This window comes from Phallusia mammillata, chromosome 8, assembly GCF_965637545.1.
Source record: "Phallusia mammillata chromosome 8, kaPhaMamm4.hap1.1, whole genome shotgun sequence".
Lineage (NCBI taxonomy): Eukaryota > Metazoa > Chordata > Ascidiacea > Phlebobranchia > Ascidiidae > Phallusia > Phallusia mammillata.
The window spans coordinates 3,247,054-3,274,907 of record NC_137259.1 but is presented as its reverse complement, the minus strand read 5'-3'; the positions used below and the strand labels follow the sequence as shown (position 1 = coordinate 3,274,907).

General features: G+C 36.9%; 1 protein-coding gene across 3 annotated transcripts in view; it reads right to left on the bottom strand.

Annotated features, from left to right (window-relative positions):
• Positions 1–27,854, bottom strand: part of LOC145203948 (neurobeachin-like protein 1) — a 40,380-nt gene continuing 12,526 nt past the window's right edge. For 2 of the 3 annotated variants that reach the window (XM_080076324.1, XM_080076327.1), the window contains 44 exons: positions 27,735–27,839; positions 27,327–27,445; positions 26,789–26,921; positions 26,077–26,180; positions 25,671–25,775; positions 25,305–25,465; positions 24,508–24,689; positions 23,805–23,926; positions 23,499–23,548; positions 23,209–23,363; positions 22,881–23,011; positions 22,367–22,504; positions 21,841–21,997; positions 21,340–21,495; positions 19,968–20,127; positions 19,128–19,276; positions 18,942–18,992; positions 18,521–18,605; positions 18,376–18,445; positions 16,749–16,827; positions 16,490–16,612; positions 15,596–15,868; positions 14,616–14,877; positions 13,899–14,083; positions 13,322–13,477; positions 12,694–12,845; positions 12,319–12,460; positions 11,638–11,756; positions 10,896–11,044; positions 10,270–10,502; positions 9,653–9,766; positions 9,164–9,278; positions 8,574–8,724; positions 7,904–8,034; positions 7,438–7,532; positions 7,235–7,367; positions 6,537–6,778; positions 5,900–6,096; positions 5,421–5,593; positions 5,270–5,352; positions 2,936–3,064; positions 2,552–2,710; positions 1,857–2,005; positions 1–1,408 (listed from right to left, as the gene is read on the bottom strand). In XM_080076324.1, coding sequence (XP_079932450.1) covers positions 1,249–1,408; positions 1,857–2,005; positions 2,552–2,710; positions 2,936–3,064; positions 5,270–5,352; positions 5,421–5,593; positions 5,900–6,096; positions 6,537–6,778; positions 7,235–7,367; positions 7,438–7,532; positions 7,904–8,034; positions 8,574–8,724; positions 9,164–9,278; positions 9,653–9,766; positions 10,270–10,502; positions 10,896–11,044; positions 11,638–11,756; positions 12,319–12,460; positions 12,694–12,845; positions 13,322–13,477; positions 13,899–14,083; positions 14,616–14,877; positions 15,596–15,868; positions 16,490–16,612; positions 16,749–16,827; positions 18,376–18,445; positions 18,521–18,605; positions 18,942–18,992; positions 19,128–19,276; positions 19,968–20,127; positions 21,340–21,495; positions 21,841–21,997; positions 22,367–22,504; positions 22,881–23,011; positions 23,209–23,363; positions 23,499–23,548; positions 23,805–23,926; positions 24,508–24,689; positions 25,305–25,465; positions 25,671–25,775; positions 26,077–26,180; positions 26,789–26,921; positions 27,327–27,445; positions 27,735–27,839 — 6,237 coding nt within the window. In that variant the 3' untranslated portion in view covers positions 1–1,248. The remainder of the gene's footprint in view (positions 1,409–1,856; positions 2,006–2,551; positions 2,711–2,935; positions 3,065–5,269; positions 5,353–5,420; positions 5,594–5,899; positions 6,097–6,536; positions 6,779–7,234; positions 7,368–7,437; positions 7,533–7,903; positions 8,035–8,573; positions 8,725–9,163; positions 9,279–9,652; positions 9,767–10,269; positions 10,503–10,895; positions 11,045–11,637; positions 11,757–12,318; positions 12,461–12,693; positions 12,846–13,321; positions 13,478–13,898; positions 14,084–14,615; positions 14,878–15,595; positions 15,869–16,489; positions 16,613–16,748; positions 16,828–18,375; positions 18,446–18,520; positions 18,606–18,941; positions 18,993–19,127; positions 19,277–19,967; positions 20,128–21,339; positions 21,496–21,840; positions 21,998–22,366; positions 22,505–22,880; positions 23,012–23,208; positions 23,364–23,498; positions 23,549–23,804; positions 23,927–24,507; positions 24,690–25,304; positions 25,466–25,670; positions 25,776–26,076; positions 26,181–26,788; positions 26,922–27,326; positions 27,446–27,734; positions 27,840–27,854) is intronic. The other variant, XM_080076325.1, reaches the window with a different exon arrangement.

The window sequence follows — 27,854 nt, the reverse complement described above, 5'->3', positions numbered from 1 at the left end:
TCAGATACTACGTTCGTTTTATTGTCTCGAAGAGTGACTTAATTGAAAGCTCAGGGCGGGAAAACAAGCGAACGTGATTGGTCGTCGCTGTACGAGGGCGCGGAAAAAATTCAACCAACACAAAGAGTGCAAGCCACAGAAGAAAAGATACGTTTGAATATATATGTATAAATGTATGTAGGAAATAGTGTGTAAAAAGCAACAAAAACAAGCACACAAACTACACAGGGATTGTCCCAACAATAACAAATTAAATTGTGCGAAAAATCTCGAAAATAAACCACATCGTGCATTGTTGTCAAGAAACTCAAAACTGCTATACGTGTGTCCACAGTTTTACAGGTGATTATTGCACACCGTCGCCGTCCTGCGTCACAATGACGTTACAGATTGGGACCCGACATTGTGACGTATACGTTGGTGATGTCACAATGTCTGTGACGTCATAAATGATTGTTTAGGATAATTTGTAAAGTTTAGGATACTTCGTAGTTAAAAAAATCGAAAAAGTCAGATGACGTCATAAGTGTGTGACGCCACAAATACGTCATAGTGCCACGTCATCATCTAGGATTCGATGAAAACAGTGTACTACATTTTGCTGCCTAATGTGTAAAGCATGTTTTACCCATTTAAGTATAAATATTTGCACACAAACACAATGCTACATAGTTGACTTTAGGTTTAGGAAGAAACAAGCGAAAAATGTGCGTAAAAAGCCTGATTTCTAAAACTTTGGCGCATAAAAAAACACAAATCCAAATTGGACAGCTGCAAGTGCATTTGGTCGCATGTTTGGCGTATATGATTGGAACCATACTTAAAACAAGGGGAATTGTACCGCAGAAAACATGCTCTGTTTTAGGATGTTATGTGAATTTTGGTCTGTGATTTTCAAACAGAAACCAAGCTAGTAAGATTAATATCAGATTAAATATGCCAAGTTCTAACTACTTTGCACGCTTAAAACCGATTTGCTTAAAAGCAACCCCATAGTAAGCAACTGTGGAATGATAATCTGCATTATATTTCTTTTATGTAAGTGCTTTCAAAATACAGAGGTTTCGAAATTGTCAAACCAACTTAAACAAATGAATTCAAGAAATCAGAAACAACAGAAAACATCACAACACACGTCGATTGCATATTTTTTCTACACAGATAAACCTGCTTAGCAATTGAGACCACAATAAAACCTATAAAAGCATAAAGAGAACAAGAAACAGCTACGTCATATCGGTGACGTCATTACTGTGACGCAAAAAGTCCACGTGACTTAGGGGGCCGGTCCACCCCTACTATTATAAGCTTGCCGTCGCGTAGACAGGCAAATATATGGGACATCCCTTTTGTGACGAAGACACACGTAATTGGCCGCTGAAGAGCAAGATGGGATATTTCGTTGAAGCTGAAAAAAAAATTGAGTTTGCTGAGATTTTTTGGGTCATTGGTGGTAATTTCAAACCATAAGTTTAACAAAATACAAAATAAACTAAAGAATTTTATATTATTACAACCATACGTTATGTGAATAGTTCATGCAGATCAATCAATTATTCTTAAACAAACAGTATCTAGGGTTATAGCTTCATAAGGTTAATATAGTATAAAGAATGGGTAACTACTTGTCCTATTTACTATTTGAATACAACTAAAAATTGAAATAGACATAATAAACAGAATGTGGGTATTTTGACTATTATTAACGTAAGTTAGGGATGCAAAGCTCGGTTCAACTAAATTCGGTTAATCCGTCCAGACAAATTTTCCGGTCTAAACGGGTCCGGATTAACCGAGGTTCACTGTGTATAATAAATTTAACTGGTTTGTAGTGCATACAGTGTTATGTTACTTACTTGACAAGTTCTCGTATAAGCAGAACACCATGTATGTCACCAGTAACCACGTGTTCACCGCATATGGTCATGTGACCCAGCCTAGACTCCAAGCAGTCGAGTGCCAGGTGCTGCCCGTTTATTGAATAAAGGTGAAGAAAATGTTTCTCCTAAAGTCAAAAATAGACACAAGTGTCACCAAAATGTGGACACAATTTAAATACCAACGTTTACGATTTCCAGTCAATTTGGCAAATTTGATTAACTTTAGAGATTACTCAGTTTTGTAGTTTCAAACTCTTTGAACATCTCATAAATAAAATTTCTAGAACTTTTAAAAACAGTGCTTGCAAAAAAACGTTTTGGAGGCCTGCAAGGTAACCGAATGTTAAACAGTGGTCCCAACAGTGCTAATGATTGAAAAACATAAAAAAGAAAAAATATTTATGTTCTTTTTTTTTTGATTTATGAATACTGCAGTGTTATTATGTATTTATGAGAGGATTTAGTTAAACTGTTTTATTGGATGTCGTTATTTTATGTCTATAGCGGTAATTGAAGGGAATTAGACAAAAGTTAAACATTTCATGTAACAAACTTCTATTAAGCTGACCAACAAAAATATTTCAATAGTTGCTTTGACTCGTCACAAGTCATTAGGTTAAAACTCAATTCAAAAAACGTATTAAAGCTACGTTAAACAGCAAAGCACTGACCTCTCCAGAATCTTTCTTGCTTCTCGCGTAAAGCACAATCTTTCCTTCTTCGGAGAGCGCTATACTCGGTACGTTGTAAATCTTCGGGTTCGTAACAGCGGGACGGATGGTACGTACGTAGTTGCCCTTGTGTACTGTGTGTATTACACAAGTTCCGTCCTGTACGTGTAACATTTATGTGTCAGAAATAAAAAATTGGGCCCATTTGGGCTAGACCATAAAAAGTTCTTGGGTGCGATTTAAAAACACGACACAAAAATCTGAAGAATTCGCGTCCTAATAACCAAACTATACGGGTATATATGTGTACAAATTCTGTTACATTAGATTGAGTGATTCTTGTCCAATATTTGAAGATTGAACAAGATTTTTTAGGTGTTGTACCTTGGATGACGACAGCGCTACGTCAAGCTCAGTGTTGATGACGACACACGTTACTACGTCATCGTGACCGTAGAGGATGTGAACCAGATGAGCGGAAAGGCTGCCTGTGATGCCACCTTGTGTCGAAATCTAAAAAGTAAAGCAAATCAAGAAAGTCATGATCAGTGATAAAACAAGTTGCTATGCTACAGACAGTACACACTGTTTTGATCTAAAAGGTCTCATCAGTGCAGCTGGTGAAAAAAGATCGGCCACATTGGCTAATGTAGCCATCCAACGGCACTCCAGTTTGTTGAGAGTAAGAGGCTTAAAAGTCATGCCTCACCTATTCTGTGCGATACCACAACTAGGCATATACCACAGAGGAAACAAGCTCACAATGGCCAAATAACTGCTTGGGAACCAAAGTGATGGCTACATCAGCCAATACGGCCGTTCCCTCTTCACAAGTTGCACTGATGAGACCTTATTGGTCGAAACAGTGTCACAGTCTGCAGCTTATTATTTATTGGCTTCATGCTTTTACGTTGAAGTTGCTATGGTTACAACAAAATTGATTACTATATCACTTCTTAAAATTGCAACGTCGTTAAAACACCTGTTTCGATATAATAAAGGTTTGCTTAGTTTATAATGGCGACTGTATGTTGTGTTATATCGTCAGAGAATTTCACTTTTAAGTCATGATATAACTGCTTGATTAAATTAAAACTAGAAGAGTGGCTTTCTGATATACTTCCATTTTATATATTCTATACGATATTTACCAATTTACTATACACATCATTTGATCTACACATATGATTGTTTTTGCAAACAAAAACTAATGGGTCCCCACACGCGTGTTTGTGCAGATTTACAGTAAACAAATGTTGCGGTGATTTTTGGGTTGTTAAGGACAAATTTTTAGAAAGCATCAACCCAACAATAAAAAAATTTGTTCGTATTCTTTTTGCACTATTATTGTCATGTAATTACAAAAACATTAAAAAAACGTAACAAATACTTTAATTTAATCTCTTGCTTTGACCCAGATATTGTCATAACAAATTGTTTTTCATTTAACTTTGTTTCGCAAAACAAGTACCATTGACCTGTAGTAACCTCTCAGGATGCACACGCCAAACGACTGTTTGACCTTTTGACACCGTTTTCAATAGCACGCCGTCCTTGGTGTTCAACAATACCGTTAAGCCTAATTTATACATGCCTTGAGTATTGATTCCTAAATTGATTGTCAAAAAAACGCTACGTTATGACGAAAGAAAGTACTGAACTGTGTTTGTAATATCTACTAGTTAACCTTAAGTAACCCGTGATCATGCGGCGGCCACCCTAAAAACGAGCATTTAAAAAAACATTTATTTTGCAAAAAAGTCAAGTTTATTTTTTCATCTTTACAAAGTTTTGCTTGACATGTACAAAAACCGAAGCACGCTTATTAGGTTTAAATCACGTCATAGGTGTAAAACCTTCGCCAAAACTAAAAATGTGAGTGATAACTTAATAAAACGACATAGCATTGCTGTACAAAACAGCTGATTTCTAATCACCGAAACGACGTCTCGTAAAACGTCTGTCCGACGTCAAGCTGAGCCCTCCCGCTATCGCAAACCAGTGAGTTACTCTCTTGGTACTTCTGCCTACAGTGTCTTTCTTGACCAAACGAGCGTTACACACATTTACGTTTCGGGGGCTTGTGGGTGAACCGCTGGGTAATTCGGGGTCAAACTTCCGGAGGATCAAGGTTGGATTAATAACTAACATATGTCCAAGTTTAAATAAATTTGAAGCACTCTTTCTTTACCAAATACACACCAGCGTTAAAATTTTACGTTTCGGGGGCCTGTGGGTGAACCGCTGGTTAATTCGGGGTCAAACTTCTGGAGGATCAAGGTTGGATTAATAACTAACATATGTTTAAATTTGAATAAATTTGAAGCACTCTTTCTTTACCAAACGAGCGTTACAAACCAGCGTTAAAAATTTTACGTTTCGGGGGCCTGTGGGTGAGCCGCTGGGTAATTCGGGGTCAAACTTCTGGAGGATCAAGGTTGGATTAATAACTAACATATGTCCAAATTTGAATAAATTTGAAGCACTCTTCCTTTACCAAACGAGCGTTACAAACCAGCGTTAGACAGAAAAAAGAAAAAAAGAAAAAAGAAAAAAGAAAAAAAAAAAAAAATACGGACAAAAACAATATGTGTCCCCTTCAGGGAAGGGGACCCATAATAAAACAGTTTCTTCAGTAGAATATAAAAAACGAACACAAAAGGTCATTGTGCGAAAAAGAAAATCTCACTACATGATAATAAAACTGAGGTAACCAACCTTCCAAACAATGCAAGTTGTGTCATAAGACCCAGAGATAAGATACCCTCCAGTGTGGTCCAGCGCCAAACAGGTAACAACATCTGTAAAGGAGACATGCTTAAACCACATTAAATTCAAACTCAAAAATGAACCAAGCAACGCGTCTTACCGAGATGACGTACAAGACACGTGACCATCTTCCCACGCACAGTCATGACGCGTATACTGTTGTCCCAGTAACCACCGACCAATAGAAACTTTGCATCGTGTGTTACGAGGAAAAGATTTGGTGAAAGGTGCAAACCGGGCGAAAGGAGCCCTTTCACTGTTTTCCGCAATTTGCTGCAAGAAAATATGTTTATAAGTAAGAATCGGGAATTACTGATCACTTGCTACCGGTGTTGGTCGTTTTTAACAAAAAACTTTCAGTTTCAGATCATTTCTTAAAGGGTCAATTTCAGCATACAACCCATTCAACCTGAAACATTAGTTAAGACCATATTGCCCTAAAAGATCCTTTTAACATGTGCATTCACGCAAATATTCAACAAGGCACCATCTAAAGCTGATTTTTCATTTAATTGATTTTTTGCAACATCATAAAAAAACGCTTCCAAAACACACGTAACTGTATCGAATTAAACTTACGCATGATCCACTGCGGGGTCTTTCTCGAACGTGAAATAATTCGTGATGCTTCGGTCGTATGGAAGCCAACCATGTAATCCAATCACGCTACCCTCGCTCACTGTTACCATGGCATCCGGCATGCCTGACTGAATGAACGAATGTGATTGGCTGCGAGGAACCGATACGTAGACCAGCGGCTCGTTGTTGTTCATGATCTGAAATTATAAAAGATTTCAACCCTTAAACATTTATTACTCCTATTCAAATAGAAAAGTGCTAACTTATATCATTCTTTTATGCATAGAGTTGTGTAAATTTATATTACCCTTTGTTTAAATAAAGTATTGTTATCTTATTATAACCTTGTTTAAATGGAAGTGTGAACATATATTACTCTAATTTAAATGGAAAAAAACGTATACTACTCTTATTTAAATTGAATCAATAAACATTTGACATTTAAATACAAATATAAATATAAATCAGCTACATTAAGTATACATATTGAAAAAAATATGACGGTAAAAAGTCAGTCATGCAAATTTCATCAAGGTAAATCGTATGTTAACAGGAAGGACAAAACCTAGGCGCACTGTCAGTTTAAAATTAGCACTAGAACAGAGGCTATATAAGTAATTACAAACAGTTAACAAACCTCGACGAAGAAAGACTTCAGTTGGTCTGGCTGATCCAATACATTGGGAGTCTTTACGTCTCCAACACTAAGAGTTGACATAATTCTGCCGCTAGCAACTTTCCTGGTAGCTTCTTCTGAACTCATTCTACGTGGATGAGCTTCCCTGAGAAGTTGTGTTGGTGTTTGACCGAAATTGTTGATCATTGCTTCAACTGCCTTTCTGTGAATTGGATCAGTGATCGCATCAAGATCCACGGCACCTGGTAAGGATGTTTCAAATCTTTATTTGCACAACAAAGGTAAACATGTAACCAACAGACAGACTTACACGATAAAAAACACGCAAATAAACACAACAAACACACACACACACACACACACACACACACACCATCAAAAAGTAATCGACTAACAAACTGCAGGCAACAATTTGACAAATACAAAAACTACACACCTACACACATTAACAACATGACACTGCTACCCAAAAATATCGCACAAAAGTACATAGACACAAACAAACAAAAAATATCACACAAAAACACACAGACACACAAACAAACAACAAAAAATCACACAAAAACCAACAGACACAAAATATCAAACAGACACAGAAATGAATAACAAACTATCACACACACAAACAAACAACACACAGACACAGAAACGAATAACGCAAATACAAGCGGTACATACAACAGTAAACACACACGTACCTTCATATGTACAGTAGTAGAATACGTTGAACGCTTTCACAGCCTCTTCGCCCCTTTGCTTGTAGCCGAAAATCAGATCGATCCACGAATGAAGGTTGTTTGACACGTGATCAGACTCGAGTGCTTTACGGTGCTGTGACGTAACAAAGCATGAAGTCACTATGGTTATATGATAGTGAGAGGATAATGGAGGGAAAACCAACCTGGTAGACGAAATCTTCAGGGGATTTGCACCAAGCAGGGAGGATGACGTTGTCGACTGTTTCCTTCGAGAACTGGAGTTTGCCCAAATCGAATCCTGGAAGTTAGATGAATTTTTTGTTTAAAATATAAGTGATAAAGTATGATAAAATTTGCATAGGCCAACAATGGGTGAAATGATTGTGTATTTAGTGACAAGCACTGGGTATATTTAAAATTATGAAGTAGAATTCAACCATAGAACGTTTGAAAAACAGCAAAAAAACATGAAAATTAGTTCGCAGTACACAAAACAAAGAAGTTTTATATCCACACAATGTATTTTGTGATGTATTTCTAATATTGCTTTTTTTAACAAAACAATTTTAGTTGACAAAATCCCAACAACCTCTTATGCTTGTTTGATCGTAATTTGTCTTATAAAAAAAGTTATTTCAGTGACAATCACAATTTGAACTCTCCACTTACCGTTAGAGTTGACCAAGAACTCGGGCATGTAGAAAAATTCTGGTATCAATTCCTTCACATCATTGCTGGTTTCCATCATGGCTTGAAATGTTGCGGCCAGTGAGTGGAATTGGCGATCTGCCAAGTCGAACCTGATTTGAGGTAGAAAGTGTGTTAAAGACACGAATTTTACGTCACCACCCGTTAATGACGTCAAAATGAGGTAAAGATGTTTAAAAATTGAATCAAGATTGCAATGATGTTGCATGTAAAGGTTTGGTTTTGGGCGAGGCATGTTTTGTATTGGACATTGTGGCGACAACCTTTTTTCCATAACTGCTTGGTTCATTCATGCGTAACCCAACCGCACAATACGTCAAGTGCCATTTTTGTTCGGAACGTTTCTTCTTTAGCCCTTGTTGTGCTATTGGCATTCGACATTTTTGACTCGCGTAAATAAACAGCGGTTAATTGGTGACCCCGACGTGATCCGAAAACGCACAGTCAACTATAAACCAGTCATTCAATATATTGCTTATCATTCAGAAACGTGTTTTTTGCTGAATTACAAGTGAAAAATACTCCAAATCCTTAAAAAGCTAAATATGGAGAACTTTCTTGTTCGCAAAATACAAATCAACCCAAACACATATTTGCGCAACTTTGGAAAAACGACAAATCTAACACCAACCTTCCAGCTTGTAGTTGAATGTGAAGTGTGGTAAAAGGTTCCATCCTCAGTAGATAGAACAACACACTAGCAGCATTTGAATAATGAGAACCATAATGAAATTTCTTGATCACACCGCTTGGGTCTTCGAAGTGATCATATTTTTCACCAACTAAGATAAAAAAATAAATAGTTTTAAGATAACACCATTAAACCAACGCAGTAAAAAAGCAGAATTCATTTTTTTTATGACACCAAGGAACTAGAAAGGCGGCTTTTGTATATGTTGTCAATTTACATATGTATCCTACTGATGGATTTTCCTCATATTTTAACAAATGTACAAATGTTACAAATGGACCCCTATCTTTATCCTTCATTTAACATGGCTACTGTTTCTACAAGCGAATTAGTCCCCACACACGTGAGCAAGGTATTTTTATCTTGCAATTATTTCTAGAATTGGAAAGACAAATTAGTGCACAGCAGAACAAATAGATTTTTTTGCGGTCACTTGGACTTGAGTTAAGTTGAGTGGTGTCTCAAATTGAGTTAAAGCCTTGACTTGAGTGAGCAACAACTAACTCAGATTATTTTACTATTTTTTTTACCTTCGCGTTCATTTTTCGGATTCAAGATTCCAATCGGCTTCGACAGATCACGATAAATGTTTGGATCTTCCAAGTCAAGCTTTTCCGAAGTGTAATCCTTCAATATCCATGGAAACTGAAAAATCGAAGTTTTAAAAATAAGCTTAATAAAACAGTCAACATGGCTTAGATTTCTGTGTTTTGATTTTTTAACATTGCGTTTTGACCTACAGTAACCTTTGACCACACACATCCGAATTTTTGGGAATTTTTGATGAAGTTTAAGGTTAATGTATTGCTTTTGGATAGACGACTAAAGATAACTGTACAGTTGTCTTTACACGCTGATACAAAGCGTGTATATGGTGTGTGGGCATTTACCGAAATTTAGACGATACTTTGCTGACAAAAAGTAAAACTGAAAATATTTAGAAGACGCATACTTTAACAGCCATAGATGCGTGCAAGGAAGCGGAGCAACTTACAGCAAATAAATATTTTGTAACTTACCACTGGGTACTGACTGAGATCGTTGTAGGTTCTACCAGCAATTGTGTTAAGTTGCATCAAATAATCAAAGTTGCTGATTTCACGTTGAACCCACTTCTGTGTGAGACCAGACGCCTGAACAAACAAAAATCACATCAAAATATTCAAGAAAATGTTGGCTAAAATTAAAATCAGTTATGCATTATATTGTTCATTTGGCAATAAATACTCGCAACCAGAGCCTATTTTCGCCTTGTATAAAACTAACAAACAACCGAAGTTGTAAGTCGAGCTTTGGTTTGACTGGAACAATCTTGATTCGGGCTGACTTCACACTTGCTAACATTTGTTTAGCAATTTTGCCTAACTTTCAGAGTCAACTCAGACCTTATTTTAAACAAGACTCGTACTTGGGCCCCAAACTTCGGCAAACTTAAAGCAAGAAGCGTCTATGCAGACCAGCGATCACGGCACACTCATATATAAATCACATTACGCCAGGCCAATTGATGGTGCCATACCGAATCAGCCCATCATTTCCATATGGCAAGGCGTAGGTTAGAAAAATGTCATTATCAACTAACATACAATCACAAACCGATATAATGGCTAAAACGCTTTAATCAATACAAACTTACCTTTAACAGTTCTTGTGGTGTCCGCATGCCATAGTACAGTAAATTAGGCGGTCGAACACTCAGTATTGCTTTGTACACAGTGTGGCGATGACTGGGCTCCACAAAATTGATGAAATAGTTGGTTTGGTCAATGAGAAACAATTCCAGGGCACTTTTACGTAGGTTATAGCGCCTCAAGTGGACTTCCCGCAGCTGGTAAAGCGACCACTTGAAATCCATGCCAGGCTCGGAACCTAAAAAATGTTATACATTCATGCTGGAATCAGCCCAAAAGCGTGCATGCCTACCAGCGATCATGGCACGCTTCAATAAATCATAGTACGCCAGGGGCCAGGCCCATTGGAAGCGTTACACCAAAGCATACCCATTACCCATATGGCAAGGCGTAGCCTGCGGTGGGATTCTAACCCACGACAGGAGTCTTTCCGTGCCTCGCGCTTTACCAACTAAGCTACACAGGCTTAGCGGTGAGCATGAACGCTATAGGACTGATCCCAGTTATGAGTTTATGTTCATCTACATTCATATAGCAGGCCTATTGCAGACGTTTTGCCAAATTGAGCCTCCATAGGCCTGGCGTACTGTGATACATGCGAATACATTAAGTATATCGGTGTGTGACTTACTGTCTTCAGCTCCTGTGCTCCGATCATAGAAATAAACGTGTGTTGTTGAAATTTCAAGTTTTCCTGCTACTACATCCATTAGTGTGACGAGCTGACAATCCACTGATATGACTTGCTTCTCTTTGGTCGTTTGTTCGTCATTCGAAGCACTGTAATACGAGATTTTTAAAGTGAATACCTTCTTTAGCAGACGTTTCAACAATCACTGTTTTCATCATCAGGTAAATTGTGAACTAAATTTTAGATGATTTGTTTAATGACGAATGTAATGGCCCAAATAGATTTAAAAAGCGTCATGCTTTATTATTTCGGAAAATGCTCATGTAATCATCAGTGATTTGAGGCTACCTCAGTTACACCCGTCTATAAATACTTGAGTAGCATAAAATATTGATACAAAAGTTGCATGCTTTGTAAAGGTACATCAATGAAAAAGATACTCACTGCATACAAACTCTATAAAGAATAGTTATTGTTAAAGTGCTATGATTATACTACCTCAAATATTACAATATTCACAAAACCGGTTATTCTCATGTATAATTTTACTGCACACTTAATAATTGTAAACTCATTAGTTAGTGCAAAATACATGCTGGTCAATTGCATGTCCTGGTTCCCAAAGAAAGAAACAATTGCAAATAGGAGTTTTTGTTCTAACATTGATTCCAAGTCGTTGGTGATATCGTAAACTAACTTAACGATTTGATAGGGCATGAAAACACGACAAGCATTATTTTACCCAGTATTGGTTGCAAGTAAACTCCAATCCTCATCTCCAACGCTGTCGTCTTCCTTTGATGCGTCACTAGCTGGCAGCACAGCGCTCGCTGGCACCAAAGCTTCCTGATTGGGTAGTTCCTAAAAAGGGTATTGGTTTAAATGCGTGTTCCTGTTTAAGTGTACATAGGACACAGATTACACGGATACAAAGAAACATCAAATACTTGATAATAGTACAGGGTGTCTAGGCAACTTTAAACACTTTTTCATTTTACCGAAAACACCGTAATGATATTATGAAATCATTATTTTAAGACACTTTATTTGATTAGCTCAAATCTGTCAGGTACTCAGTAGTCGGCATCGCTATTCTTGTAACGGTTTGTCAAACTCGAGAGTTATGTTACAAAAGAGTAACCTTGCGAAGAACAAACGACAAATTTTAGTTTTAGAAACAAAACAAAAAAGATTTTTCTAGATAATCGCATACCGTATTTACTCGATTGTTAGCCGCATGATACATGCAAATTGCAAATGAATTTAATTCAGATAAAAGTAAAGGGCGGTCGAAAAAATATCGTCATGGCTTTTAAAATGCAAGCGTATTCGAAGCCATATAACCCTACTGTTAAGACGACATGATCTTCAATCTAGTTTTTAACAGAATGACAGAGAGTTAAAAAAAATCTGTATTCCAAACCTTGACGTCGTTGGGTGCGAGGTTATCTCTTAACCTGCTTGAATCTTCGTGTCGATCAAAGTTGTAGTTTTCAGTCAACTTCAGGCGCATGCGCGAAAAATTCTCGGCGTTCGAAAGCTTCCAGTAAGTTTTACCAGGATTTCTAAACCCAAAAATTATTTTAGATTAGGTCATTCCTATTTGTAGTGGGACATCAGGAAAATTGAAAAAAGTACAATAATAAACAGTACAGACAAGGATAAGAATAAATCGCAGTATCCCAACAATAAAATTTTAAAAATTGAAATAAATCTAACAATTTTTCCGATTAACCTAAATTTTGTGTGAAAGCATACCAATAATTAAAGTTTATCACCAACATTCCAATGTTTTTACCTGTCTCTCCACAAACCACGCTCGCTCGCAAGGAAGCGCTTTACCGCCCTCCACTGGCGAAGAACGTTCACATTTTGATTGTGAAGCGATTTGAGATTTTTGCTCTGACGTTCCGATTCGGCTTCTTGTCGCTTGTAGAAATCAGATTCGAACTAAAAAGAAATATATTCTAGAAGCTAAACGGGCAAATCTTTGTACAAAAGTTGGTATTCTAGAATATAACAGAATAGTTATTTTCGAATCTACATTTTCAAAACAATTATAATAAGCATTGGTGAATATCTGCAGATGAAACGCTTTCAGTCTATAGAAATATATTCACACCAGGTTGCTGTTCTAGAACATTATAAATAGTTATTTCGAATCCATACTTTTAATACACATTTAATATCTGAAGTAATATCTTAATCTTCACCCAATTGGGAGAAAACTTGAGGTACTAATGATTTATAATGTGGTAAGGCTTTATAACTAATCGACACTGGTTAATTCGGATCTTCGCCTAATTCGGACAAAAACTCGAGGTACAAAAAGTTCGGATTAACCAAGGTTTACTGCATTTCACATATTCACACAGTATCTGAACAAAAAGACATCATTGATATTTTTTATTCGACTTTGATTTTACCTCAGCCCGAAATCTCAGTTTCATTTCACCCCTCTCTCGCGCACTCTTGTGGTGAGAAACTTTCAGTTCGTCGCTGGCCGACTCGGCGTATGACGTCATGGACGATAAAAGGTCAGCGAAAGCTTTGCTACGAAATTGTTCGGCGTTTTGCAAAACCTACAAAACAGAAAATTAAATTCTCAAACAGTAAGTATTTATCACCGCTGTTTGAAGTTTTTGTCTTTTTAAGAGTAAGAAACTTCGTGCATTTATTTTTAAGGATCCAAGACAAAAAAAAGTAAAGCATGATTCGAAATGGAACCGGATCATATCAATCGGTTCCATTTCGAAGTCCATTTCATCCAGTCATATAGCAAATAATAATAAATATACGCCCAGTCTCATTAGGAACCTATAAAACTAGTTTTCGTAAAAAATACGACTCAACAAACAGTTCAGTGTACATCCATTCGAATTGAAATCGAATCCTAAATTTCGGTTTCGAAGCCCATCCATCTTAGGATGCCTGATTTTCTGAACCGTTTTTATCAAATCTACTTTATGTAAAAAAACGTAAAAACCGGATCGCAAAACTTACACAGTTTTTTATGAATGACTTCCACTCGTGGGAAACGCAATACTGGAGGAAATCTTCGTAGAAACGGGGACTTCCCGTGGTAGGGGGTAGTTCCGACAAATGAGGAGACATGTTGAGTCGCTCGAAGTTTTTGTCCAACAGGTCACGGACGAGTGGCACCACGAATTCTTTCACGTCACTGTCGTCTGCGCATGCGCAAACGTAGTTTAGGCAATTGTGTACTTAGTTACTAAATCACATTAAACTGAAATAAACACAAAAACATAGAATTCGTTAAAGCAATTGTTTTCTTGGTGTGATGATGTCACAATGCATAAAAGGCGATTATGTCATTTGACAGCTGGAGATTTTATTATGACGTCATAATCAAACTTAAGTTGTGAATGCAAAATGCAAAACTATGGCCTAACTTTTTAGACGTTAATTTTAGAAAGCTAAATAATTTATTCTGCAAATTTGAAACAGGTTTCGTTTGTATAGCATCATCAGTAACTTATTTATTTTGAAACATACGGATAAAGCTGCTTGACAAGATATACATACAGTATGTTTTAAAAACTATGATATACACGAGCTAAAACCTTTTTGATGTAAAGCCTTTTTTTCCCCAGGCCCGTAAAGTCTATGTGGATACACTGGTCTAAACGGGCAATATCTTGCCACCAGCTGCACTGATGAGACTTTATACTTTAAAACAGTGTGTACAATATAACTCACCTTTTATACTTTCATTTACGAACCCGTGTAAGGCATCCAATATATAACACACTTCTTGTGTGCTGCCAGGTACACGGGAATGAATAAGATTATGCAGTTTAGCTGAAGACATCGCAACCAATTCAAGTTTTCGTGTAGCAATGCATCCCAGTAGAAGGTTGATACCAATATTGGCAAGGTCCGTCCATTCGTTGCCTCTAAGTAGATCGTTCTGTTCCCATACGACAAGCGCATCGTACAAGGCAAATACGTTTTCCATCAGCTGAAAAAATGGATACAGAATGCTTAAAAGAAAAGGACGAAAATGTATCAACTTCGTCACTATATTGTAAATTGGCGAGTTATGGTGATAGAGTACTTTGAAAACACAGATTCAAACTAGTACTCCAGTACTCGCAGAGGTAAGATTTAATACCAGAGTACTCAACTCAATTTATAACCCCAGGTACTATAAAAGCACCAATTCGAGCTAGTACCCGCCGAGCAGTTCCTGTAACACCCTAGTACTCGCCGAGTCAAGCTACAATACCCGAGTACTCTAAAACCGCCAGTCGAAACCAGTACACCAGTACTCTGAAAGCCCTAAATCGATATAGTACCCGAGTACTGACCAAATCAAACTCTAATACCCGAGTACCCGCCGAGTCGAGTCCTATAGGTACTCGTCGAGTCAAGGTATAATTCCCGGCTCAGCACTTTTAAAATCTATATTAACCGAGTCAAGCTGTAGTACAGGTGTACTCACCAAGCTATAGTACCAGAGTAGTGGCAGAGTCAAGCTACAGTACCACAGTACTCCGAAAGCACCACGTCATGCTATAGCACCCGAGTACTCACTACCAAGAATTGCTACTTATGTACTCGGCAATATACTTTAACCAGTTCAACAACGCATACTGATGAACCAAATATCAACAGAACTCCGAACTTTTGAAGCAAGAACCGTGATAGTGAGATACTCGGCCAAGGACATAACCTACCGTAGCCGTCCATAGTTCTGGAGATGGGGCTTCGCCGGAATTTCTCAAAAATCCGAATATCATCTGCATGAGTCTTTCGCTGTTCTCTGTGGCGACGATGTATGATACACCGCTGTGTTTCGATTTCGAACCGACACCAGACGATTCCCTAACGTCGCTCAATGCAGCCTCGACGCACGATTCGAGGATTCGGGTTTTAGCGCGTAAAGGGTCGATTATAACGTTGTGTTCTCGAGCTACGTCATCGATGGCAGCGAAAGTTTTTCTCCGTTCCTGTAAGGGATAGCGAACATTTAATGAATAAATGGTTTGTAAGGAATAAAAATGCAAGCGCTTCGTTTACGATGTTATTTAACAAAATTGGTCAACAGTTGTGATTCTACACCAGGGGTGTGCAACCTGCGGCCCGCGGGCCAAGTACGGCCGTTGATTAAACGTTGCTCGACCCGCAAAGACTCTTAAATTTCAAATGTACTGGAAAACGAGTCCAGTAATTATACATTTTTGAGCAAATTAATGCGCCCGGTGATATTTTTGGGGCCTGACAATACTGTTAGAATCAAATGCGCATTGTACTTGTTAACTCAATATTGGCATTTTTGGTAGGCAACAAAGTAAGATCACCTTGTTTTCATAATGGTGTGGCCTGCCATCTAATTATGGTGATCGTATTTGGCCCCACAGTGACAAAGGTTGCACACCCCTGTCCTAAACAAAAGACCAATTGTTTAGAACCACATGAACGATAAATTTTGTTAAAAGGTAGTTTTTAGGCTTTACAAAATTTATGCAGGGATTTTGAACCTTACGCTTAAATGTTCTATTTGAATAAGGTATGTTATTTATGTTATTTGAAGAAAAGATAAGTGTACTCCACTCGAGTTATTGACTCACAGTCCAAGCTGTGTTGGTCGATCCGGTGATTCCCCTCCACACGAGCAGGAAAATTGACTCCGTAAGAAGGTCAGTGACGTCACCGTCCATTTTCGCTTCACTGTGGTTGACTATGGTGAAGTCCTGAGAGAGAATACAAACATTCAAAACAGTGTTTAAAGCCCACACTTATTTGCAAAGCAAGACCGCTAAACAAACATTTCATTCTTTTAGGAATGTAGACTGGTTAAAATTAAGCAAGCCATTTCTGACGTCATACCATGTCTCCGTCATAGACTGCTGAGCCGTTCGGAGAGGGTTGCTGCTTGAAGCTGTGTCGGTCGCTTGCTGAAGGTGAGCTGTTTTTAAAAACAAGAAAAAACTAGAATGGTGGCTTAGCACATTTTGTTGTTGCATTTACACTATAACCTATTTTAAAACATTAATATATTTCCTATGCTTATTTTGTATTGGGTCCCATATTAGCCACGGTATTTTATAACCTTAGTCGTTTCTGCAGGCAAAAACTCATGGGTCCCCACACATGCAAAGTTGAACATAATGCAGTTCAAGAGATAACCATGAGAAAGTCGAGTGTTGTAAGGTAAAACACAGTGATCGGCACTGGGCTTAAATAATAATACTATGTAGAATACAAACTATAAAATTAGATTCACCCCAGATATTGTTTGAAGTATGTCCTATTTAACGTTTCAAAAAACTGACCCATTTTAGGGGGGTAGTAGGGTAACTAATGGGGTCCGGCACACAAAATAAAAAATATATAAAAATCACAATGACTCAATCAATAGTACTGCAAAATTTCAGCCCAATCCGCCAATGTTTAAAATTTCGACCACTAGAGGTGTTTTGAGCAACAACCGTTAATGTTTCTGACGTCATAGGGCTGTTAACAAGCCCCTAACTGCCATGGCACAAAAACCGTCCACCAAGCAACCCACCAACGAGCAACAAACAACTGGTTGCCCTTGCCCTTGTAAGACTATTGCGCCAAAGAAATCTTTCGTTTGTGGTGCCCAGTAAAATACAAATACGTTTTACACTTAGGGGCTTGTGGGGTAAATGTTAGTACTACAGGGTTGAACACAACAATCGACACCTATAAATGGCATACTCTACAAGCTATCCAAATTTCAGCCAATTCTGACACTGTTTAAAAACTCACCCATTTTAGGGGACTAGCGGGGTAATTACTGGGGTTATCAACAAAAACAAAGTGGGATGCACATCTGCATGAATATATCTACCATCTGTGCAAATTTCAGCCAAATCCATCAAACATTTGATGGAAAATCATGTCGGACAAACTTTGGGTAAAAACACCCATTTTAGGGGGCTAGCGGGGTAAATACTGGGGTTATCAACAAAAACAAAGTGGGATGCACATCTACATAACTATATCTACTATCTGTGTAAATTTCAGCCAAATCCATCAAACATTTGATGGAAAAACGAGGCCGACAAACTTTGGGAAGAAAAAAAAGAAATAAAATAAAATAAAAGAAAACAAAACAATTTGAGTAAAATCAATATGTGTCCCCTTCAGGGAAGGGGACCCATAATAAAGATAGGGTCAAAACCATAGTACGCTTGTCCTATTAAAGGCGTGATACCGAATCTCCCAAGCATTCCCATGTGACAAGACACGGCTAGAAAAATGTAGCCTGCAGTGGGATTCGAATGCTTCACGGCTGATCGCAGTAGAAATATATTCATCTTAGGGTCAAAAGTATATACTTTCTGACACACAAACAGATACAGACTAGTGTACGTGACTTTATACGTTTTTTAGTGATTGTACGTATTTTCATGAAAATTTTTGATTAAATAACAAATTCATTTACACAAAAACAGCTGATCTTAAAACATACATCTACTCAACTAACCTTATTTGGTCAGTTAAGCTTGAACTTGACGAACTCATAAACACGTCATGACCGTTTGTCTCCAAAGTTTCTGTATTAACAAATCATCATTTACATCATTTTAGTTTTTTGCAACATGTCACATTCTAGCTTGTTTTTCACTCACCTCTCTGCACTCTGTTTATTACATCTGGATTCAAAGCTTCAGTGGTGGATTCTGTGCGCTCTAAACATTCGCTGAACGATCTCTGCTGAATTTGTAAACAAAATTATTTTTACATGTAGTTTTTGAGTTCGATTTTAATTTTTGTTCTGTAAATATAACTTGGTTTTTGATAAAGGTTCGGTGTTTAATAATGTTTATTTCTATTTTTAGTTAACTTTTTTAAATTATTTATAGTGGTCATCTTTTTGGTTTATTTTGTGTTTTTGCGTTTTATGTTCACAACGCATTAAAAAGTCAGATTTCACAGTAAGGACAAAAAATACACAAAAATAGTAAAATATTAAAAAAATAACCAACACTGACACAGAAGTTTTCACATAATGATAGGTCAAGGAAAAATATAGCATAATAACTAAATTACCTGATTTTCCTTTTTTACAAAACCATCGATGAAAAGACGTGCGAAGGTTTCCTACGAAAAAAGTGTGTTTCTTAGTACAGAGTATAGTTTGCAATACATCGGAATTACCAATTAAACGGGAGTTTTTATTGAAAATTCTATGGTGTTCCACATACTGTAAATTATGCATTTTTCAGTCTAACAAACCTGCCATGCGTGTTGTTTTGTACAATCAACGATAAAAGATGCTTTAGAATAAGCAAATGTTAAAAACAGCTGACACGCCTTTCTTTTCGTCATGACGTCACAACGGTGCATGACGTGTAAAGCTGCCACGAACGGTGCGGCGTCACAATCTGAAACAAAAGAAATATTTCAACAATATATTATTTGTTTAAAACGCTATTAACGGATATGTTTGTAAATTTGGAATATAGAGAAGCCCACATGATAGCTATAAGATTAGATTTGGTTTTATACTATGGTCAATACTGTTTTTTTGAAAGATACTTTCTCGAGTTTAGGGATTTTAACCAGGTGTAAAGCTATTAGTTTACTTATATAGATCATTTATTAGGCTGGTACAAAACACAAGGATATATTAAACAATATTGTACAGCAGTGGTTCTCAAACTTTTTTTGTTGCGACGCCTCTGGAAAGGTTTTCTGGACTTGCGACGCACCAGCAAATAAAAGTTAATGAGGAAACTTATTATTAAAGTTGTGTTTATTGATACATCAACAAAAAGCCACGAAACGGAACTATTCTGCGACGCCCTTGGAAAATTGAAACGACGCACAGTTTGAGAACCACTGTTGTACAGTATCAAATAAGAACGTAAAAAAACACCCAATAAGCATTATTTGACACTTGCTTTTTAGAAAGTACAGAAATAAGTGCAGGTAAAAAAAAGGTTAACAAAAAGAGTTGTACGACCAAAGTTTCTGTCTTAAGTAGCCCCTTTAATGTTGTAAACATATATGTAGCATGTCAGCCTATTATGGAAGCGACAAACTGCTTGTTTTATTTACAACATGATTACTAACCTATTTGCTGCAACATATCAAGTATAATCTGACATAGCGGCGGATATTTATGGACTTCACGCATTTGCCAGAAAACTCCATGAAGACCAACACCAGTGTGACGTAACAATGACTTATGACGATCAGGCATCCTAGGTGTTTTGTACAAGAGAGCTAAAACCTGAAACGGGAAATTAAATACGATTTAAATTCTGCAGATATACATATGACTCTGTTTACATCAGGCCTTTGTCCGTTACACTGATATATCAGGAAGGGGCCGAGCCGAGCCAGAAACCGAGTACTCGGTACCGAGCATCGCTGTTTTTGATGCTCAGTGCTCGGCCGAACAGTTGACACAACAAACTGACACGAGCATTAAATTTGCAAATTCATGCCATGCTAACACACGAAACTGGTATTCGAAAGGGTATCTATATCTATGAAATGACTGTTTTTTTAAATGCGTTAGATCAGTGGTCTTCAACCTGTGGGTCGCGACCCCAAGTGGGGTCGCCTAAACTGTTTCTGGGGTCGCTATAAATTCTTATTGGCGAAAAAGTTATTGGCGTTTAAATTTATTACCTAAAAAAATGATACGTTTTTGTTCTAGTTCGCAACCTTTGCTCATGTTCTGCAGTATAACTTGGTAGCTCCAGTCACAATCTAATCATTGTGATGCAGTAATCCACATGAAACACAGTCATCTAACCCATTGTTACGCCATAGAGCCCCATTAATGACATATTGTGTCCAAAATAATACAGCGGGTACAGGGAAATATACATGAATTTACTGATTTCTGCAAACTGGTGAGCTTTAACGCGAATTAGACTGGTCAAAGTAAATAAAACGTTTGGGTTCTAACATTTAAGCGTAATAACGCACGCTGAATGTTAATAGTTAAAGTATACTGGAAAATTGAGCGTTCATATTTACATAAAAATAGTTTCAGTTTTGGCATTACTACAAACATTTTTCTCCCTATTGGAAAAAATGGGGTCGCATGTAAATGCTGATTTAATTTTCTTTTAAATTGGGGTCGCCTTTAAAAAAGGTTGAAGACCACTGCGTTAGATCGTGGAAAACGCGTACTTCCGGTGCCTGTTAAGCTTAATACACCGCTGGTGACGTAAAGGACCTTGGGAAGCCACAAAACTAGTGTGGAATTGGGAATGTTTGTGACGTCACAATATACCAAGCATTCTCGACCAAACAGAACATTTATAGTTTTTGCCCATCCCTACGTTATAGCAAGTACTTACGTAATGGCCACAATTGTTTAAAGTCAAAGGCTTCATTTGAACTCTTTTTTGCCTTTCCTATATTACATAATTTCTTTTTTTTCCTGCGTTAACGTAAAATGCCAAATGAAATAAAACGCGTTTTTTACCTCACAAACGTCGGCTTTCACCAAATTCGAAAACTCCTGAATGCCAAGCACAGAGTAAAGACAACATACAGATTTCGACTCGACAAGTAAATTGCATAGTTGGTCTCGACATCGGCACATCCAGAGAGATTTTAGCAAGTCCAATATCTCGCATATCTAACAAAAAACACAAATATACAACTAAGTTATTTATCATCGTTAGTGCAAAAACCTTTTTAGATTGTTTTGTCCCTTTAGCAGTTTTAAAAGAAAAAAAGTAAGCGCTTCTATCTGTTAAATAGTTATACCTCAAAATTGTTGCAAAACGAAGTTATACGTTGATTAACAGTTTGTTGCAAATGTTTCTGCGGGATTATAAAGACAATAAATCACATCATGTAAAACTCTATAAGAAAGTCTATTTTATCATTTGGGGATAGATTTACCCCCTTTACCCCTGGAACCCCTGGGTTATAGGTTTTAGGTTACCACTTTTTAAAACTTGTTGCTTATATTTTTTACCAGTTTTTCATTCTCTTCGTTCGCTGACGACACAAAATTGAGGAGGGCGTCCACCTCCTCACTTGTGATGTCATCAATGACGTAGAACTTGACGAGGCCGAGCAGAGAGCAACGGATAATAAGAGCATCGTCATCACTCAGATCAGGGCCAGAAGTGCTACGCATTGAACAAGGATTTTAATAATTGTTATAGAAAAGTAAGACAGCTTCACATCACTGTGTCAAACACCTGTTTCTCACAGTATATACACAAATTTGTAAACAGTGGACAGAATACACAATAAAACATAGTCAAAAAATGTACGTTGTTTACAATAATAGTGTGACTGCAATTTTATCAGAAATAAAAAATCAGAGTAGGAACTTGCTCTTAAGTTGAGTCATCTTGTAAATGTTATGTAAATGACTCGGGTTGATGCACAGAGTTACTGAGCAGGGTAGAATACTTCGATTTGGCTTTCCTTGTGCTGACTCGGACAATTTATCATGGAGTAATTAACTCGACTATACTTATGACGTCACTCACCAGTAATACGTTTTGATGACGTCAAGCATATATTGGACACCAAAAGTTGATCTTAAACTTTTCTTATTTTCTTTGATGAGAGTGGAAAGATATTGCACATGACCGAACTGGGCGTCGACATTTGTTAAACACCAAATCCTGAAAACAAGATTATTGTAAAAACGAATGGGACCTTTTGTTTTCAAACATGCATAAAAAATGAGTTGACGTCATTTACTGTTACGTCATGTATGTGTGACATGATTGACTGTCACTCCCTAATTTGTGCGACGTCATTAAAAAGTGTGTTGACGTAATTTACTCTCACGACATTTATGTGTGACGTCATTACAAAGTGCGTTGACGTAATTTACTCTTACGTCATTTATGTGTGACTTCGTTAAAAAGTGTGTTGACGTAATTTAACGTTACGCAATATAAGTGTGACGTCATTAAAAAGTATGTTGACGTCGTTTACTGCCACGTCATATAAGTTATGTTGGTTTATTTGAGAAATTTACATTAATCTTTGTACCTGAAGTCGAAAAGGATGTATTGATAGATGTCAGTCAGTAGGGTGGATCCATTTGATTGATCCTGATTGACACATGTCACAAGGTGTTGGATGGCACGAAGCAAGTCTTTATCCAACAATTGAATAGGTAGCTGCAAAAAGACAACGGCACGATAAGGTTTTTTTAAGTTTCGATAGTTTTCAGACATTTTTATGGATAAACTGCCAGTTTCAAAAATAAATGTCAATTTGTAAATCTATCAAAAAATTCAACATTTCTGTAAATAGTATCAGCAAAATACAGTACTTTAATTTCCAAACTTTCTTACAATACCGTATACGTTTATACCTTTTGTAGAAGGGCGCCAATAGTGGCAAAACTGGCACATTTAATCATGACGTCAGCATTGGTAGAGTGCCACCCAGTGGAGGAATTACTGCTGGTCAGAAAACTTGTGATTACGTTGAAAAGGTTGGCAAGTGGGTTCTTGTGATATCTGCAAGCTGTTGTCAAAGAAACAACTGTTTACCATAAAAAAACGACAGAAAATTTTTTAAACTAACATCGGCACTAAGATTTATTTACGTATTTATGATTCCCAAATCAGAGTATTTCAAGACTATTATTTTACACTTCACCTGTAATGCTTCGTTTTCGTTCCCTGAGTAAATCATGATATTCGTTATTGCTGTAAAAACAATTCAAAACATTTTTAATATTTTTGGACAGTTATACTTCCTATTAAGTTAAGTTTTAACGAATAGTTAGGTTTCGGCTCATATATTTTTCTTTATATCACACAAATTAAAAATTTTTATTCAATTTTTAAATTTATGCAACCAGAGCCATTTTTCGCACATGATAGGCTCCAATGAGGATCAAAATGCCATAAAATATCGTAATTTACTGATTATTATGGAATTTAGATTCAAAAATATTTTCACCTCGCATTTTCTTCATCATCTGAAAAATCGGTCACGGTCGGTGATTTGTTCAACAATCGAGCGCGTATGACGTCAATAATGGGCGTTATGACGGCCATTCCACCGATACAGTTGATCGAGTCCTGTGCAAAACACAAAACTTCATTCAATTAAAACTTATAGCACATACAATAGTTTTAATATTTGGTATTTAAATACAGAAAAATTGGGTTAATGTAAATTCCAATCTCCCAAGTTACTTTTTCTGATTAACTGTTATAAGCCATAAACCAAAAATAGTTTTAATTGTTAAAAAGCTAGTATTTTGGTTTTAGTATGCAAAAAAGTGAAATTTGCAAATATAACCGAATCGTCTACATTGGCAAAAACTCTTCAGTGGTGGTGTAAGGGTATTATACGCTTCTGTGAAAATAGCTAAATGGCAAAAATAAATTGCAAAATCCACAAACATTGTTTTTGAAGCAACTACCAAATGTTACACTGTATCTGATCCAAGGTGATGCGTTTACCATTATCACAGTACACCAGAGCTATTTCTATGAAAGAATTTGTGTATCTAAACAACTAACACCAGCAAGACATATTTAATATTTTATTTTTCGTTTAGGCTGCAACTGAGCTAGCATAAGTTCAAAAAAGCTTTGTCACTTGATACAGACGTGGTGGGTTCGAATCCCAGACGTACCACAGCTAGGGTACCAACCTTAATATCCCAGGTATAGATTTTATGACCAGTCAATCTGCCATCCCGGGATGCGTTGCAGGATAAATCCTTGCACACATGTCGATAACAAGCCTTCGCTTCGTAGTAAAGAACGATCTTGGAAGAGGGGATTTCTTCGAAGGGACTTTCCCCAGAACGAGTGGCTTTCCACATGTCAAGACCTTGAAATAAGAATGAGAAATAAACCTAAATAATTGGGACAAAGTTGGGTCATTCGGGGTCAAACTTTGGGAGGATTAACTAAGGATAACCAACTGACATATGTGTGTAAATTTGAACAAATTTGAAGCACTCTTTCTTGACCAAATGCGTTGAACAAACCAGCGTTACACAGAAAAAATGAAAAATGAGTGAATCCAACTAAATGTTACAAAATATTTTACAATACTTAGCAATGCACCAACCAATAAAGTATGAAATTCCTACATCATGTACTTTGGTGTACATAGCCGTTTTCAAAATTTCAAGTTTTGAGGGCCTGTGGGTGAACCGCTGGGTCATTCAGGGTCAAATTTTGCGAGGATCTACTTTGGATAACTAATTAACATGGAGGAATTTGAATAGCTTTGAAGCATCCTTCTTTGGCTTAACGCATTGAACAAATCAGACAGGTAAAAAAGATAAACTCAAAAACTATATGTGTCCCCATTCAGAAAAGGGGAACCAGAACAAAAATGTACAGAGAAGGAAAAAGTACCGGTTAAAAATCACATCAAGGATTATGTTAAAAAAATAAAAATACTTGACAAAATTTTAACCAATACACGGGAAATTACCAATATTATGTAAGGCAGTCATCTGCGATTCCTTCAGGGCTTCGTTGAAAACCACCACCGACCCCAGTTGCCCCAGCAACGAGGTAGCTTGTCCCCATACGTCATCCTGCGTCCCGTTGTCAATGGTTACCACGCGATCGGCGTTCGACGAATTGTTCTCACTACGAAACAAAAAATATTCCGTCACCAAAAAAATGTGTAGCGTTACATCTGACGTCAGAAGTAATTAATGTTTACTATGACGTCATGAGTTATTGTTGACGTCATAATTGCCTATGTTGTGGACATAAGTGACTGTATAGAGCAAAACAAATCCAAAATAGTGTATTTACATTACAACGTTCGTAGCCTGATGGTAACACTTACTTTGCGTTTGACGTCACCCCATCCACTGACGTCATCGAAGCGTTGGTTCGGTGTCCGGATGAACCGATGTGACAAAGAGTGAAAGTGCTTGATAACGAAGGATACCTGAAAAAAAAAACGAAAATTAAAATAATTCCACATCTATATGTCCATGTAGCAAGGCTTATCTAACCAATATTCTAGTTAAGGAGATGGGATTTTTACAAAGGCTACTTTTTTAAGCTCTTTTTTATCATTTAAGATTCTGTGAATCAAATTTAGCTACAGTTTTCACAAATACCGGGACATTTGAGTGATTTAGAGCTCTAACAGTCGCCAAACAACTTGTCTATATATTATACAATATTATGGGATTGATGGAACCACTTTAGGAAATGCATATCAGTCAATCCATCACTTTACCCACCTTACAGAAGTTGAGAGACGTAATGTATTATCAACGTGGACAGTCAAAAGTCCATTGAAGCCAAGAATTTTTCGTGCAGGATGATGTACGATTTGAACACAATGCTTGAAATATGAAGAGTTAGTTAACAATATTTGGTTAGTAATAGTTAGTTAACAACACAACAATCGTCAAAAATTAAACAAGTGGTCTTACACTTTGGTAAAAAAACTTCTTTTTGAACCAGTGGGCCAATAAATATGCAATCTGGCCCAAAAATGTAGTACACACAGCAAACGCCTACATATTGCTAATTTGTAATTTCTCTCTCGTGACTAAACGTTTAAACCAGTAGTTCTCAAACTGTGCGTCGCAACGCCCTTGTGTGTCGTTTCAATTTTCCAAGGGCGTCGCAGAATAGTTCCGTTTCGTGGCTTTTTGTTGTCGTATCAATAAACATAACTTTAATAATAAGTTTCCTCATTAACTTTTATTTGCTGGTGCGTCGCAACTCCATAAAACTTTACCAGAGGCGTCGCAACAAAAAAAGTTTGAGAACCACTGGTTTAAACAATACTTCGGAAATATTTCAGAGTGAAAACTTGCTTCCTAAAATGAGTCATGGGTTCGAATCCCACAGCAGACCAGATTTTAATACAAATTAAAGGTTAAAAGGTTGACCTAATTTGGAGGTTCAAGAAGGTTTTAATGCCCAGTTAGGTTAAATACTTACCCATTTATTGTCAGTAAATGGAAATTCGTTGAGTTTGACTGTGTAGTAACTTTTCTTGGTACTAACTGCCACCACAAGTTGACAATCGCCGGTGAAAAAAGCTTCCATACCTGTTCCGCTATCGGTTGAAAAACTGAAACAAAAATTCAAATTGTTTTTGCTTACAGAAAGTCCAGTGACTGTCATGATATTATGTTGACTGATTTCGATACGAAAATCGACGTAATAAGCTTGACAAATCAGATTCATGTGGCTGGCAGAAAGTTAAGGCTATGTTACCAATATACTTAAGTAATCTAACTGTCAGGCAATTTATAGGAAATATACTTGGAAAAATTTTTTTTTAATTGAGTGCTTGTTGTTATTAGAAATTGTGTTTTTATACAGACAAAAAATTACAATCTTTAATAAAAAGATCCATTCGTTATACTTATGTATAACGGAAGATACAAAAACAGCCCATGCAATCAGAAAAGCTCTTTGGGCGAGATTTTTACCGTCAAAAAGTTCGGAAAATATGTCGTAAGTGTTATATTACCTGTAAAGTTGTCTTCTGCGTCTTGGAGCGCCAATAAATGGGCAATACTCGAGACAAACCCACGTGTGAAGAGAAAACCCGTTACCTCCCCATTTCTTAATAGTGGGAGCAGTAATGCCCTGTTGTAAAATAAAATAGAATAATAATTTCAATCTATACTAACCAAGTTATTAAACATCTAATTAAATAAGAAAAAATGACCTAACAAAAAGAATAAAAGAAAAATAATGTATTCAACAAATTAAAATGCTTTGTTAAAACATATTTCAAAAAGGCTTTTGTCGACGTCATATTTAGAACATTGTATATGACGTCATTATTTTGCCTATGACGTCATTTATTGAAAGTAGTTAAAAGTTATAATTTTATCGACAGACGCAGTGAAATCCTTAACAAAATATTGCATACCGAAGTTTCATCTTGCAAGTCAAAGAAGTATGCCGGTTTCTTGTTTTCCATTTCCTTGTGTGACATCACAGTGAGACTTGTCAACATTCGATCGAAGTATTTGTTCTAAAACAAGCACAA